This window comes from Pteropus alecto, unplaced genomic scaffold (assembly GCF_000325575.1).
Source record: "Pteropus alecto unplaced genomic scaffold, ASM32557v1 scaffold177, whole genome shotgun sequence".
NCBI lineage: Eukaryota > Metazoa > Chordata > Mammalia > Chiroptera > Pteropodidae > Pteropus > Pteropus alecto.
The window spans coordinates 4106767-4121064 of record NW_006442207.1 but is presented as its reverse complement, the minus strand read 5'-3'; the positions used below and the strand labels follow the sequence as shown (position 1 = coordinate 4121064).

The 14298-nt window shown below is 45.7% G+C and overlaps 1 protein-coding gene across 1 annotated transcript in view; it reads left to right on the top strand.

Annotated features, from left to right (window-relative positions):
• VWA2 (von Willebrand factor A domain containing 2) overlaps positions 1 to 14298 on the top strand; it is a 31831-nt gene that overhangs the window by 4782 nt on the left and 12751 nt on the right. Inside the window, exons 4-5 of the mRNA XM_006920941.1 lie at positions 4185 to 4294; positions 11893 to 12087. Of these exons, the coding sequence (XP_006921003.1) occupies positions 4185 to 4294; positions 11893 to 12087 (305 nt within the window). The remainder of the gene's footprint in view (positions 1 to 4184; positions 4295 to 11892; positions 12088 to 14298) is intronic.

The following is a 14298-nucleotide window of genomic DNA, read 5'->3' as shown; positions in this document are numbered from 1 at the left end:
ACCACTAGGATTTAGGAGGAGAAAGTGGCCTTTTTTGAGGGCTAGATTTTCTCCAAAATAGCCTGTCATTTTGGGAGAGTGAGCACATTGCCCTGGCAGATTTGCATGGTTTTCTGAAGACACCCTGGCAAACGGCCTTCCATCTAGGCGTGAGGAGCCCGGAAGTTCCATCTGTGACATTGACCCTTTACAGACCCTAAAAGGGCCAGGGCCATGGACTGCTGAATTTCCACCCTCTTCCACACAGGGCTCTGCTTGTAAAAGGAAATGATTCCCTATGAAATTTTGCTAGTTATTCGTGGACAAAGAGCCTTAAAAATCCAACACTGTTCACCTTGGCATTGATGTAGTATGTCCTGAAATAGGGGTCCGGAAGACCCCAGCAGATGGCAAGTTGGGAGAGAAGAGCTGTATGGATTATTAGAGGACATGGAAGAGGAAACAGGTTCAGAGACGCTTAGTGACTGCCTAGTCAACACAGCAAGTGTGGAGGAACTGGGGCTCTTGACTCTCAGCTCAGGGCTTGTTCTATTAGGTCATTTGTCCCTATCCACTGGGCTAAGATGAGATCATGACACTCAGAATTCACAGCCTGCCATCACATAGCAAGTGGACAACATGGCATTGTGGTGTGTTTGTGTGAGTATATGTGGAGGTGGTACGTGCTGATGGAATTCAGCATCCTCAGAGAGGCCAAGAAAACCATGACAAAAAACTTCATAGCTGGTGCTGTTGGGAACAGCTGCCCCAACCCACAGGCTGTGCCCCAGAGTTCAGGGAATTAATCTCAGTGTTGCCAGAGCACAGCTAGAATGTGGCATTTCTAGGTTACATGTTGGCAAACCAGACAGTGCCCACGACAAGGAACCAGAAAAGTGAGACCCTTGGAAATTTCCATATATGAGGGAACTTGATTATTATTTTCATGTGAAAGAGCATATAGAATGACTCCATTTTCTTAAGAGGACAGAAGCTGAGTGTTAAGGGAGGTAAATGTGGGCTTAGCTCGAGAAAAACTTTCTCACAGCAAGATTTGTTGAGCAAAAGAGTTGGGTATCTGTTTCGCTGAGCGAGTGAGCACCTTGACCTCCGAGGTGCTTCATCAGACTTGCTGGAATGCTAGTAAAGGGTCTTTTTGCATCAGGGCAAATTCAGAGGGTTCCGTCTGACTCGTGGCTTTAGGTTTTCTGTTTTTGCTGCTGCATTTTTTGTGCCTTCTTGTTATCTCCATGTACAAGACATTTGAAGTGTGCCTCATTTGACTTTCTATACCTTTAGTTTTCAGGAAGAAATGTTCAAGTAGCTATAAATTAAGGCTTTTAATGAAATGCTCTGTTATTGAGGTGGATTTAAAATGTTTGAAGTCTTCCTCTAAATACTTAAGAGCTGAGAAGTTTGAAAAAAAAAAAAAGCTGAGAAGTTTTACTTCCTAGCTGTAATATGGTGATTGCAGTGGGGTGATAAAAGCTGAGAAGTTTTACTTCCTAGCTGTAATATGATGATTGCAGCAGAGTGATTGCAGTGGGGTGAGAAATCTGGGCGGGCTTGCTTCTGATCATACAGTAAACTGAAGATAAAAGGTAGCTCTTTTCCTCCCAAACCACCAATTAAATTAAATGCCTTAACTACTGACTCAAGCTGTTTCCATCTTGTATCCTTCCTGTTTAATTCAAGTAAATACACCCAGCTGTTGGTCTCAAGAGAGTCTTTTTTTAAAACTAATTCATTCACATGATTCAATAAAAAGACATTCAATGAAGTGTCCCTCCTACCCACACACTTTCCATTTGCCCAGTCCCCCGACCTGTTGTCTTGAGCATCCTTAGAGAATCGCTTCATGCGAATGCAAGCAATATGAGTATGTATTTTTATACAAAGGGTAGCAAGTGACACAGACTGTTCTATTCCTTGCCTTTTTCTCCTCACATTGTCTTGGAAGTCTTTCCGTATCTAGGTATATAGGTAATGTAAGTATTAATATGGGTATATATTTTATAGCTGATAATGTTCCAGTGTAAGGATTTACCACGTTTTAATTAACCAACCCCCAGTAGATGGAATTTGCTGTTACAGATATACTGTGAGCTTGTAAATATGTCATTTCATACATGTGACAGTATATCTGTAGGGTAAATTCCCAATAGCCCGATGCATTTGTAATTTCCAATAAATATTGACAAATTGCTTTCCATGTATGCTGTACCATATATGTTCTTACCAGTAATGTTTGAAAATGCTGGTTTCCCCCCTACAAACATTGTATCTGACTTTTTGCTACATCTCAGTGTGGTGAACTCAAACATTGGTTCATATATTTAAGAGCCATTTGTGTTTCCTGTTCTGTGACCTCTGGTCATAGCCTTTGCCCGTTTTTCTATTAGGTTTTTGGTCTTTTGCATGTCAATTCCTAAACACTCTTTATATATTAAGGAAACTAATGCTTTATCTCTGACATGTGCAAATGACGTTTCCATGTTGTGTTCATTTTTTGGTTGGATCATGGTACATGTTGCCCTGTAGATGTTTTCTTCATATAGTCATTTATCAATCCTCCTTTACAGCGTCTAGGTTTTTAGTCATAGTAAGGTCTTTTCCACTTTGAAGTTTTAAAGGAATTCTCTCAAGTTTTCTTCTCGAACTTTTATGGTTACATTTTTCACATTTAAATCTTGAATCCATTTGCAATTTTTCCTTTATTCTTTCGCAGATGTCTATTCAATTGTCCAATATCACTTACTCTCTAAACCATCTTTTCCCTACTGGTTTGAGATGCCCCCTTTATCACAGGCCAAGTTCAAGGGAGATTTCCAAAACGTCTCCTCAGAGACTTTCCTGAGCTTCCCAACTGCTCAGTGTCCATCTCCCCATCGTGTCTACCCAAGACTTAAATTTCTTCCTACTTAAGATGCCCAATGACTCCTCCTCAGAACGTCCTGCGGGAGGAAAGTTTGATGGGCTGTGCTCATTGCAAACAAATGCAGCTGGCCTGATACAGCCAGTGCTTTGATCATCTCCCAAGCACCAGGCCTATTAAGGCATCAACAGTGAAGGAATTCAAGTAGCGAGCAAAAGGCAGCTTCATTGCTTAAATATGAATCTCTTGGCTCATTTGCAGTCTTGGCCAGAATCAGGGTTAGTTATGAGAATAATAACTGAGAATAGTCTCCAGGGGTTTTAGAGAGCCAATGATTAGGTTCATGGCTTGGACTCTCTGGAGGAAATCTAAATGTTTCTAGCCTTCTTTGCTCAAGACAGGCTAGCTTCTTAAGAGTCCAGAGAATGAGTTAGTTTTCCTTCTCCAGTCTTGCAAGGTATGAGTTTTCTCATAGAGCCTCCTCACTTAGGATGCAAAATCTGTTTGGAATCACCAGTGGCTTTCACTCCCTCCAATGCACAGGAACTTCATCTCCAATATTGCTTGTGTCAGGTTAGGGTGTTGATTGTCCCCCAATGTGACTCTGGTCTGGAGAGCTGGACTTTCCCTAGTATGGCAAGAGCAGGCCTGGAAGGGCTGATGACCCCCTCCTCCAACCACCAAGGATGGGGATGTGGTGGCTGTGGTCAGTGATGAGCCACCAATGATGGTGGCTGTGGTTAGCTTCTGTGCCACCCCTGGCTGGGTCAGTGAGCATTTTGCTGAAGCATTTCTGTGCCGGCTGCGGAGAAGGCAAGAGGTATAGCTGAGCCTTATGAAGGTCATAAGCACGAAATCCAATGGCCTGGCTCCCTTTCTCTCCAGCCCTGGGCCAGATCTGTACACTCTCTACATTTTAGTTTCTCCAACAGTAACTTGGGCATAAACAGTGCCTCTGTGGATTAAATGAAAGAATGCGTGAGACTGCTTAAGACAGCGCCTGCCCCTGGCAGACGTTTGGTAAGTGGGAGCCCAGACCTTGCCCTAGAGATGCTCACCGCTCAGCTGAGGGAGCTGCCAGATGCGGCGTCAGGAGGATCAAACTGGTGGTTGTCATTGCAGAACACAGGCAGATCTGACTGTTTCCTTCCCGATTCTTCTTCTGGTCTTTGGAATGTTCTTTTAGGGAGATCAGAGAAAGCTCCGGCACTGGAATTTGTTGAGTGAGCAGGAGGCAGGGTCCCTAACCTTTCTCATCCCATCTTCCACTTATAAATGTTTGTGTCCTGACCCTGCTCTCAACCCCTGGGCCCTCTGTCTCCCACTGCAGGTCAGGGTGGGAGCGTTCCAGTTCAGTTCTGTCCCTCGGCTAGAATTCCCCTTGGATTCACTGTCAACCCAACAGGAAGTGAAGGCAAAACTCAAGAGGATGGTTTTCAAGTATGTATGCTCAAATACTGCCACGGTGAGGATGCAGCTAGCTGCTCTGAAAATTGTTGTTGGCTGCCCAGAGAAGGCTGTGGGCATCCAGAAGCCCAGCCATGCTCAGCAGGTAATGAGAATTTGCTTCGCAAGGCTGCCCCTCATTATTACATGATGTCCCAGGTAGGAACTTCAATGCAAGTTTTTTTTAAAGTGTTTTCTGCTATTATGTGTAGTTGTCAGTCACCTGGGAGAAAGGGCTAGTGACGATTGGGACTGGAGTTCAGAGCAGGAGGTAATGGGAAGGACACCGAGTCATTTCCCCAGCTCTGTCCTTGCTGACCACTGCAGCTTGGGTAGTTTGCTATCCACTTCTCGAAGCCTCCTTTTTGCGGTCTATCTAAAAAGAGGAAGTTATTGAGAGTGCTTTAAAAATGATGAATAGTTGTTCGTGTGCTCATACACATACATACCCTGTAAATATATATGTAGTAGGGCTGTAACTACTCACATAAGTCAGCTATGTGTGTGTGTGTAATATGCGTGTGTATGGACATGTGGATATACATATATTTCTTGTGTAAATGTTTTTATATGTGTATTACCTGTATACCTGTAAACGTATACATCCCTATATGATTGTTATACAGACATACATATACATGCAACACATACATACACATTATATTCTTCACAAGCCGTCATAGAAGACGGTCTCAAACTTGCCGCGCTGATCTCTCCTTCCCCTTGCACTAGTGTCCACTGAGGTCAAGGGTCCCAGCCATATTTAGCTGTCACCTCCAGTTGCAAAGGCCCCGAGCACTGAGGTCTTTTTCCAGGTGCAGGCCTCTGTAAGGTCCCCAATGCTCTCACTCAGCCCGAACCCCCGCACTGGGCACACCAGGAACGTTGGGGGTCCTCCAGACCCCAGGGACCCCTAGTGACTTTACCTCAAGGCTATTTATCCCAGCCTTTTCCTCTGCCTGTGGGTGCCCCAAACAGAATGAGGGGTAAGACAAGTGCAAAGGGGGAAAAAAACCACATCGATATATATTTTTAAAATGACACTGGCCTTTTCTTGTCCCTTTGGGGCCCTCTGCCTTTGAGGCCAAGAATGGTTTCCTGTAGAGAGGAGTTGCAGCCTTCCTCCTGCACCTTGTCACAGGGAGATTTTAGAGCCACCCAGGCGAGAATTGCTAAGGGAGTGTGTGACCTACCGAAGCACTCTCTGGGCAGAGCTGCTTAGCATCTGCCCCTTTAAAATGTCTCTCCCCACAATTCCCACTGCCCCCCTCCCTGCGCCCTAGGACCCTGGTACATGCTAGCTTTTCTTTTTTTAAAAAAAAAAACAGCTTTAGTGAGAAATAATTTAAATGCCATAAAGTTTATACATTTAATGTGTACAATTCAGTGGTTCCGAGTATATTTTCAGAGTCATAGAGCTATGACCATAATACGGTTTTAGAACGTTTTCATCATCCCCCAAAGACGCCTTATAAAGAGACATTTCTCCAGAGATGTATAAATGGCTGATAATAAGCACATGAAAAAATGCTCAACATCAAAACCATAATGAGATAGCACTTCGTACCCACTGGAAGCCTAACATAAAAGGCAGCAACAAGTGTGGCAGGGATGTGGAGAAATCGGAACCCTCGTACACTTAGGAAAACAGTTTGGCACTTTCTCAAAGCGTTAGACGTAAGAGTTGCCATGTGATTCCTGGAACTCCACCTTAAGAGAATTAAAAACATACACCCACACAGCACTTTGTACCCTCACGTTCATAGCAGCGTTATTTATAATGGCCCCCAAAACAGAAACAACATAAAAGCCCAATGGTGAACAAAACGTGGTATATTCATACAATGGAGGATTATTCAGCCATCCAAAGGAATGGCATTTATACCGCAGCATGGATGAACCTTGGAACATTATGCTAAGTGAAAGAAGCAGCCACGAAAAGTTATGTGTTGTATAATTTCATTTATATGAAATGTCTGGAGTAGGTAGATCTATGAAGACAAAGTAGATTAGCCATTGTCGAGGGCTGTGGCGGGGGATGGTGAGTGACTGCTAATGAGTATAGGGCTTTTGCCGGGGTGACAAAAATGTTCTGGACTTAGATAATGGTGATGGTTGCATAATTCTGAATGTCCTAAAAGCTGAATTGTACTTTAAAAGGGTGAATTTTATGGTGAATTCTTATCAATATAACATTTGATTATCATAAAAACTTTATATCTACTATCTATGCACTAACATTTGCGGGGGTTGGGAAAGTCTGTAGGTTTAAGTTTAAGACTCAAAGTCAGAAACTGAGTGACTTTGTTTCAAATGATTTGGCCCTGCTTTCTTTCGAAAAACGGAGCAAATTGTAGCAAATTGGTTCAAAACAGCTCTTTAGAGATAGCCCAGTCTCTATCCCCACTCTTTATTTTATGGAGGATTCTGAGGTTGAGAAGGAGCAGGTGCCTTGGCCAGGAGCACAGAGTCACCCTGCTAGTTCAGTAATCCCTGCCCGGCTGTTTTTCGCCCCCATCTCCCCACCTTCCCTCTCCCACATCCCGAATAGCTGGTTAAGCCTCTTCTCAGCTGTGTTGAAAGTCATAACTAAAGGCTGGAGAGTATTATTCATGACATGAAACCCAGAGACATATTAAGAATGTGCCAGATGAGGACACTGGGGGTGGGGAGCGAAGCCTCTTTGTGTTTGAATTAAGGTCGGCCCCTCTTTTGTGGGGGAGCGGGGTGTGGTTAGCGCTGTGTATCCTAGGATGACTATAAAACAACAAACAAAGCAAGGCGGCAGCAACTAACTTTTTGGCCATAGTCGCAAGGTCACTGAGGACACTAAACACTAAGACACTGTTATTAATCAGAACAGAGGAATGTTGGACCAATGGGAGTGATGACCTCCCCAGAGCTCTTGACCCTGTTTCTACAGTGAAATTTTAAATGCTGGACTGACTGGGACAGCTGTACCCCAAACCCAGAACTCTTGCCTTTCCAGACCAAGGAAGTCCCCCAAAAGTATTTCGAGGTGCCTAAGAAACCACCCTGACAATCACCTTATCGCTACTTTGCAAAAAAAGTTTAAAAAAATATTACAGCCAAGCCTTCCAATATTGCACCCCCATGATCACAAAATCAGATAAAACATAAAATCAGATAAAACAGCATTTGGCTCTGAATATCCAGAACTCCTGGCCAGCTGGCTGTGCAAGCTCACTGAGTCATTTCATTAATCTCATAGTAAGCCAACTCTGATTTTTGTGTGATTGAATTTTTTGGGACCTCCTCTACAGCTTATCAGAGTTTCACTGTATTTAGATAGCTCTGCAGAAATAGCTCTCACCACTTTAACTTAGCATAGAGCCTCTGGAGCCTTCTCTGCTCTCTCTCAAACCACATTAACATTTAAACACAGCTTTTAGAGTAGTTATAGTTACAAAGCATTTTTCTCTTTTTTAATTTAATATTTTGCATGTATTTCTGCATAAAGCTGAATTATTTTTCATGATGATCCTTTTTAATGGTTATATAATAATCCAGTGAATTAAACTGTCACAATGTATTAAATCATTCCCCTAAAAGGACACATTTGGGTTGATTCCAGGATTTTCGTCTGTTGCTTAAAAAGAAAAAGAAAAAAAAAAGCTATAATTAATATTCCTATACCCACAGTGAATTTTCTAACAAAGTATTTTTCAAAGTCTGTCCCACAGACTACCTGCATCAGAATCACTGTGGTAGGGGAGGCTCGTTTTAAATGCAGATTCTCAGGCTTGGTCATACCCCTACCATTTTGGGTTTTCTGAGGATAGGACCTGAGACTCTGTGTTATCAAGCCTCCTGAAGGATTTTTATGCTCGCTGGAATTTGAGATGAATGCAAAAGGCAAACTTCTTGGAATAGGCTGCTTGCTAGTTGGTTCATTATGATAATTATCACTGATGGAGCACTCACTAGGTACTGGGAGGCACTGGAAACAGCAGTTAATCCCAGGCAATACTATTACTTTCCCTGCTTGTACAGGGAAGGACACTCAGTCTCAGGTTAAGTAACTTTTTCAAGTTTTCCTGGCTCACATGGGACTAATATTTGAGCCCCACTGGCTCTGGAGCCCATGTTCTTAATTACTTGACTATACTGATGGCAAGATGTTTAACTTCTGGGCTCCCCTCCCACTCCCCCAACCCCTACCCCCGCCAAAAAGAAAAAACATACTTCATAATCCTAACTCTCCCAAGACAGTCTATCTGTGAAGCTTTACTTTCAACCTAGTTTAATCCCGTGAGAGAAATTAGGAAAATCTTGGTGAGACTCTGGACTTAGAACTCTGTCTGGAGCCAGAACCTGAGCTCAGAACAGATATGTCAACAGAAACAGTTCACGGACTAAGGAAAGTGAAGGCATCAGGGTTTCTTCTGATTTCCCAGAGTTCAAAGCCATTAGGAATCTCACCTGAGCTCGGTCGGAAGCCAGCAGAGTTTTCCAATGGGAAAGACCTGTTGGGGTGCAGAGGTGGAGAGGATGGGCAGCCCAGGCATTTGTGTGCTGGGCGACATGAAGGGCAGACATCTGACAGGCCAGTGGAGCTAGGGGCCTGAGCTCTCATGGCCTTGACATTTAATTTCTCTCTAACCACAGCCAGGAGGACATGAAGGCACAGGGAGCTCCATGGTCACCGGGGTACTTTGGCTTTTGGTGACAAGAGAGTTTTGTGGCCATTTAGGGACAACAGTATAGAGCAGGTATCAGCACACTTTTTCGGTTAAAAGTTCATAGAGTAAATATTTCAATCTTCGCAGGCCGTATGGTCTCTGCATGGACAGTGTGGGAATGAATGTGTGTGGCTGTTGCCCATGAAAACTTTATCTACAAAACCAGTGGAAGGCCTGATTTAGCCCGTAGACTAATTTGCCAACCTCTGGAGAGGAAAGATCATTGGCTTTGCAATCAGCATGACTGGGTTTAAACGCCACTCTGCTAGCTGAGTGAGAGGCAGGTGACTTGACTGGTTGTATAACATTAGTTAAGAACTTGGCTCTGGAAGTGGAGGGTCCGGGGCTCAGGTCCTGCCTCCACCGCTCATGAGCTATGTGACCTTAGAGAAGGCCCTTCCCTGAACTCTCCGAGAGCCGTGGTGAGAATTCTATGTGGCTAAGCACTTCTGTACATACACTCGCGTACACTCTCACACATTCTTTGCACAGTGGTGCCTGGCACATGGCAAGTGCTCAGTAAATATGAGCAGTTATTACTCTTCTCTGAGCAGGGGTTTTCTCATCTTTAAATGAGGGCAGTATTAGCACCTTTTATCATAGTTGTAAGGATTACATTCAGTAACGGGTAGGTGAGGTGTTTGGCATAAATTGGAAGCTCAGTCCTAATAGTATCCTTTAGAGGCAGGAGACAGTCAGCTCTTCCAGGAGCCTGCAGGAAGACTCTGCTGACAGAAATGCTTTGGTGCAGGCGGCCGTCTTCCTGAGTATCAAAATCCCCTTGGCCGTCTTCGGTATCTCTGATGTAATCCAGCACAGTGTGGGAGGAATCGGGGGCGTTTGGGATCTACCGTTGTTGGCACACCCGCTTCCTCTTTGATTAGCCCATTCCACAAGCCGAGCTCTGCTCACCGATGTCTTTGCCTACGCCCCTGCCCCCCGAAGGCGTGGCTTTCTCTTTTCCTCGTCCACTGATTCACTAAGACCCCATTCAGACACTTTCCCCTCTGGAATCTGCTCCCTGATAGTTCCTCTCCACAACGACCTCCTCCTCAGGACTCTTGTCACTTTTGTCCTCTCATCGATCTTACGTGCCTGTAGGTCTACTCCTTCAGCTAGACCGGCACTTCTTTGAGGGGCGAGATCATGGGATGCGTCTTGGGCTCACTTTCACTTTCTTCCCTCTAGTGGGTCCACAGTAAATACTAGTGGGTTGAAAGAGTGGCTTTTTAGTTGACACAGATACTAATATATAGTAGACTAACAGTCTGAATCCTAGGAATTGTCCACGCTTGTTGACATTGATTAACTTAATGGAGCTCCATGAAGAAAATTGCCTTTTAAGAGATCATCGATGACAGAAATCAATAAAAGTGAAGAATCTTCTAGGCCTGGTCCATAAATCCTTTCCAGGCACATTCTTCCATGCTCTTTCGTCATGGAGGAGCAGGACTTTAAAAACTGAGAGGAAGGTGGAAGCACAAAATGGAAGGAGCCTGGATGCTACTACTACAGTGGCTGCTCGGAGGAGAGCAAACCAGGAGAGATGCCCAGGCAGGAGGACCCATGTCAGACTTGCATGAGAAGTAAACACTTGGTGTTACGTTTAAAAAAATACACATTTGTACATATATATACATGTGCGTTCTCTCTCTTTCTCTCTGTCTGTCTCTGTTTGTCTCTGTCTCTTTGTCTGTCTGCTCTCTGTCTGTCTCTGTTTGTCTCTGTCTCTTTGTTTGTCTGACACACACAGACCACCACCACCACTCCCCACACACACACACACCCACCACCACCACCACCACCACTCCCTGCCCTTCCCCCCCGCCCCGATGCCTGTGCCTCTTATCAGTTGGATATTTTCGTATTAGATGAATGACCATAGGCTCCTGTGAGAGGGCCGAGGGCTACGATAAAGGCTGGCATTGCCTTAATTTAAACTCAGAGTGCAATGAGTATAAATGTGCCCCCACCCCGCTCCGTGTATAGTCTTTGACTTGCTAGCATTTCAGAGTGATGATCTAGCAGGGTTTCTCTGTGCATACACTTAACCGTGGTGATTCCGTCAGCCTCTATGTTGTTGCTCAGGTGTGAATGTGTTACCGTCTACTGAAAGGTTTGGCCTAAAATCTGTTGTAGTGAGTCTTTATTTTCTGCCCCGTTGACACTGAGAGCTGGCAGTCCTCCCACTGAGGACACCTGCACGAGCCTCCTATCACAAGATTTAGTAGAGATGCTGCACTGGGATTCTAAGCTCAGTTCACAGTCCTTATAACTGGGCTGTAAGGTTAGAGAATCTTAGCCTCCTGGTGAGATGGACCACTGTAACTTGCCCTGATCTAGAGACAGTCAGACAGTTCGGCCTTCCAGCACCCAACCCTGAACTTGGAAGTGGGACCGAAAGTCCCAATCACAGGAAGGACACTCATTAGACCTTTACAGCAAAGCCCTGTCCTTCACGCTCATGGATTCTTACTAAGCTTCGTTATCTGCTTTCCCACCTCAAAGAGATGTTGAGTCATAACAAGAAGGAAAGGATATAGGGCGGGGAGATGAGAGATGAGTGTTGAATGAGAGTTGTCCACCCAGAGCCATCACTGGGGAAGAGGAAGTAAAAACAAACACAAAGAATGACATTATTACATAAACAGCAGAGCCATGCGGGGTGCATCTTAAGTCCACAGGAGAAGTTCATTTCTGCTCATCATTGTCGTGGTTTAGATGGTGAGAAAGTGCATCTTCTCATGGTAGAGTTGTCCCTTTGAGCCTCTGCCAGGAGAAAGTGGCCGTCACTACGAATGGAGGAGCCCACTGTGGTTGGCTCTCTTCCAACTCGACCTCTCTGGACCGCTAATTCTTACTTTCTGTTTTCCTTCTGGGTGAGCTCAGAGGAGGGCGCACAGAGACGGGCCTTGCTCTGAAATACCTTCTGCACAGAGGGTTCCCTGGGGGCAGAAATGTCTCAGTGCCCCACGTCCTCATTATCATCACCGACGGGAGGTCCCAAGGACATGTGGCATTGCCGGCCAAGCAGCTGCAGGAAAGAGGCGTCACTGTGTTTGCCGTGGGGGTCCGCTTTCCCAGGTAAGCGGCTCAGTCACTGGGTCGGCCTGGGGACCGTGGTGTGGCCGAGAGACTTCACAGCCATGGGAGGGGACGGGAGCTGGAAAAACCATTCTGGGCCTTCCAGGGTCTCTCTTGTCTTCGCTCGTTACATTGTAGCTGTAGCACAGGGAGCGCCAAGTCTGGAAGTCTGAGAGTTTGCATTATTTTTCATTTAGCCTGAACATTTGGTTGAAAGTGCCAGAAACTCGACTTTATTCGGGAAGAAATAGAAATGCATGGACTCATCTCACTGCACTGGCTGGGTCAGGGGTCCTTCAGGGTGAGCAGGAGGAGCCAGGGACTTGAATGCCATCGAGATTCTGTCCCCCACATGTTTCTGCTGTTTCTTAGGAAGCTGCCCAGCTCACATCTTCCCATCTCCACCCTGGAGAGAAAAGACTCATTTCTCCAGTTGAATAATCCCAGAAAGGATTCTAATTAGTCTGAGTCACACCCCGACTCCCGGGACCAGGGGAGTGGGGGCGGGGCGGGGCGGGTCTCTGGCTGCCAAACCTCCCACCACATTTCTCCAAATGCCGGAATATGCCTTCCCCAAAGAGAAGGGGGCACAGGGCCTCCATGCTGTCAACCCTGAAAATAGCGGTGACATCCATGGTGCTCTAGTTGTGGGTATTCAGTGAAAAGACTCTGGTCTGGGCACCCTGCCTGCACACAGAAACCCCTCTATGAATCTCAGTACTTCGTTCTCTCAGTCAATAAATATAGGTTGCTTTCCTCACACCAGGTACTATTCTAGGTGTTGGAGGTACAGAGACAACACTATAAAGTCCTTGCCCTCATGGAACTTCCATTCTAGGAAAGGAATTAGAAAACAAACAAGCGAATGGATAAATAAGGAATATAATCGCAGGTGAAAATAAAATGCAAAGGAGAAAAATAAAGTAGGGTAAGAAGTCCCATGTGGATGAGGAGTAGAGAAGATCGCTGTTTTAGACAGGGAGGTCTGTCCAGGCTTCTTTGAGTTCATTTTTGAGCAGAAACGACAGGCATGGTAGGTGGATGGTTAGTGCAAGGGTCCCGAGGCCATAGCAAGCGTAGTGTGTTACAGGAACAGCAAGACAGCCAGGGAGTGGCTGGAGCCCAGCAAATAAGGAATGAATTACAAGAAGTAAGGTATGGGAGGTGCACGGGAGTCGGGGCTAGAGCTTTTGTGGGTCATAGTAGATTTTAAAATTTGTCGTAAGTTGGGAAGTCTTTGGAGGGGTTTTGAGCAGGAAAATGACCTGAATTAGCTTACATTTTCAGAAGACCACCCTGGCTTCCAGGTAGAGAATGGACTGGTGGGGTGGGGCAGAAGGAGAAGCAATAATAAGGGAAGTAGAGAAACTGGCTAGGGGGCCGCTGGAGCAGCTCACACGAGAGATGCTGGTGGCTCGTAGTAGGGGAGCAGCTGTGACCCTGCTGAGGAACGGTTAGACTTAGGGTATGTTTCGAAAGCAGAGCAGCGAAGTGGCTGCTGAATGTGTGTGTGTGAGAGAAGGATCAAGGATTTTGACCCGAGCCCCAGGGGGAAGGGTGGTGCTTCACTGTGCTTCCCTGAAACGGAACGACTGGAGGAGGAACAAGGGAGTCGAGTTCCGTTTCAGACAGGTCAAGTTGGAGACGCACGTTGGGCCTCTAAGCAGAGAAGCTGAGTAGACAGTTGGATGTAAGAGTCTGGAGCATAGGAGAGAAGACCGGGGTAGAGACTGAAATCGGGGATGGTATTTGAAGCCCAAATAAGATCACAGGGGAGCGAGTGCAGAGAGAGAAGATGACCAAGGACCAGCAGGCACAGGTCACAAAAGAAGCGTGAAGGAGACCGAGGTACCGCCCGTACCACAGGGATGTCCCGCATCGTGTCATGTCCCGATGGCCACCGCTGTCATCTTCGTTGTCATTGCCAGTAGGTTGGTATTTAACACTGGCTGCTTTATTGTTGGCTCTTTTGAGAGAGACCTTGCTTCATGGCTCACTGCCCCGCGCTGCACTGTCAAACAGAGTGCCTTGAACACGATAGTTCAAAGGCCCAAAGGTTTGTCACTGAGGATGGAATCTACCACGTGGTGGAGATACACGGCCCGTTTGGGGACATTCTCTAGCTGCTAAGCCGGAGCAGGGCTGCTCAGAATATCTCTGGGGAAGGTCCAGTTATTTTGTTTCTAATCTATCATGGATTGATTAAAAAAT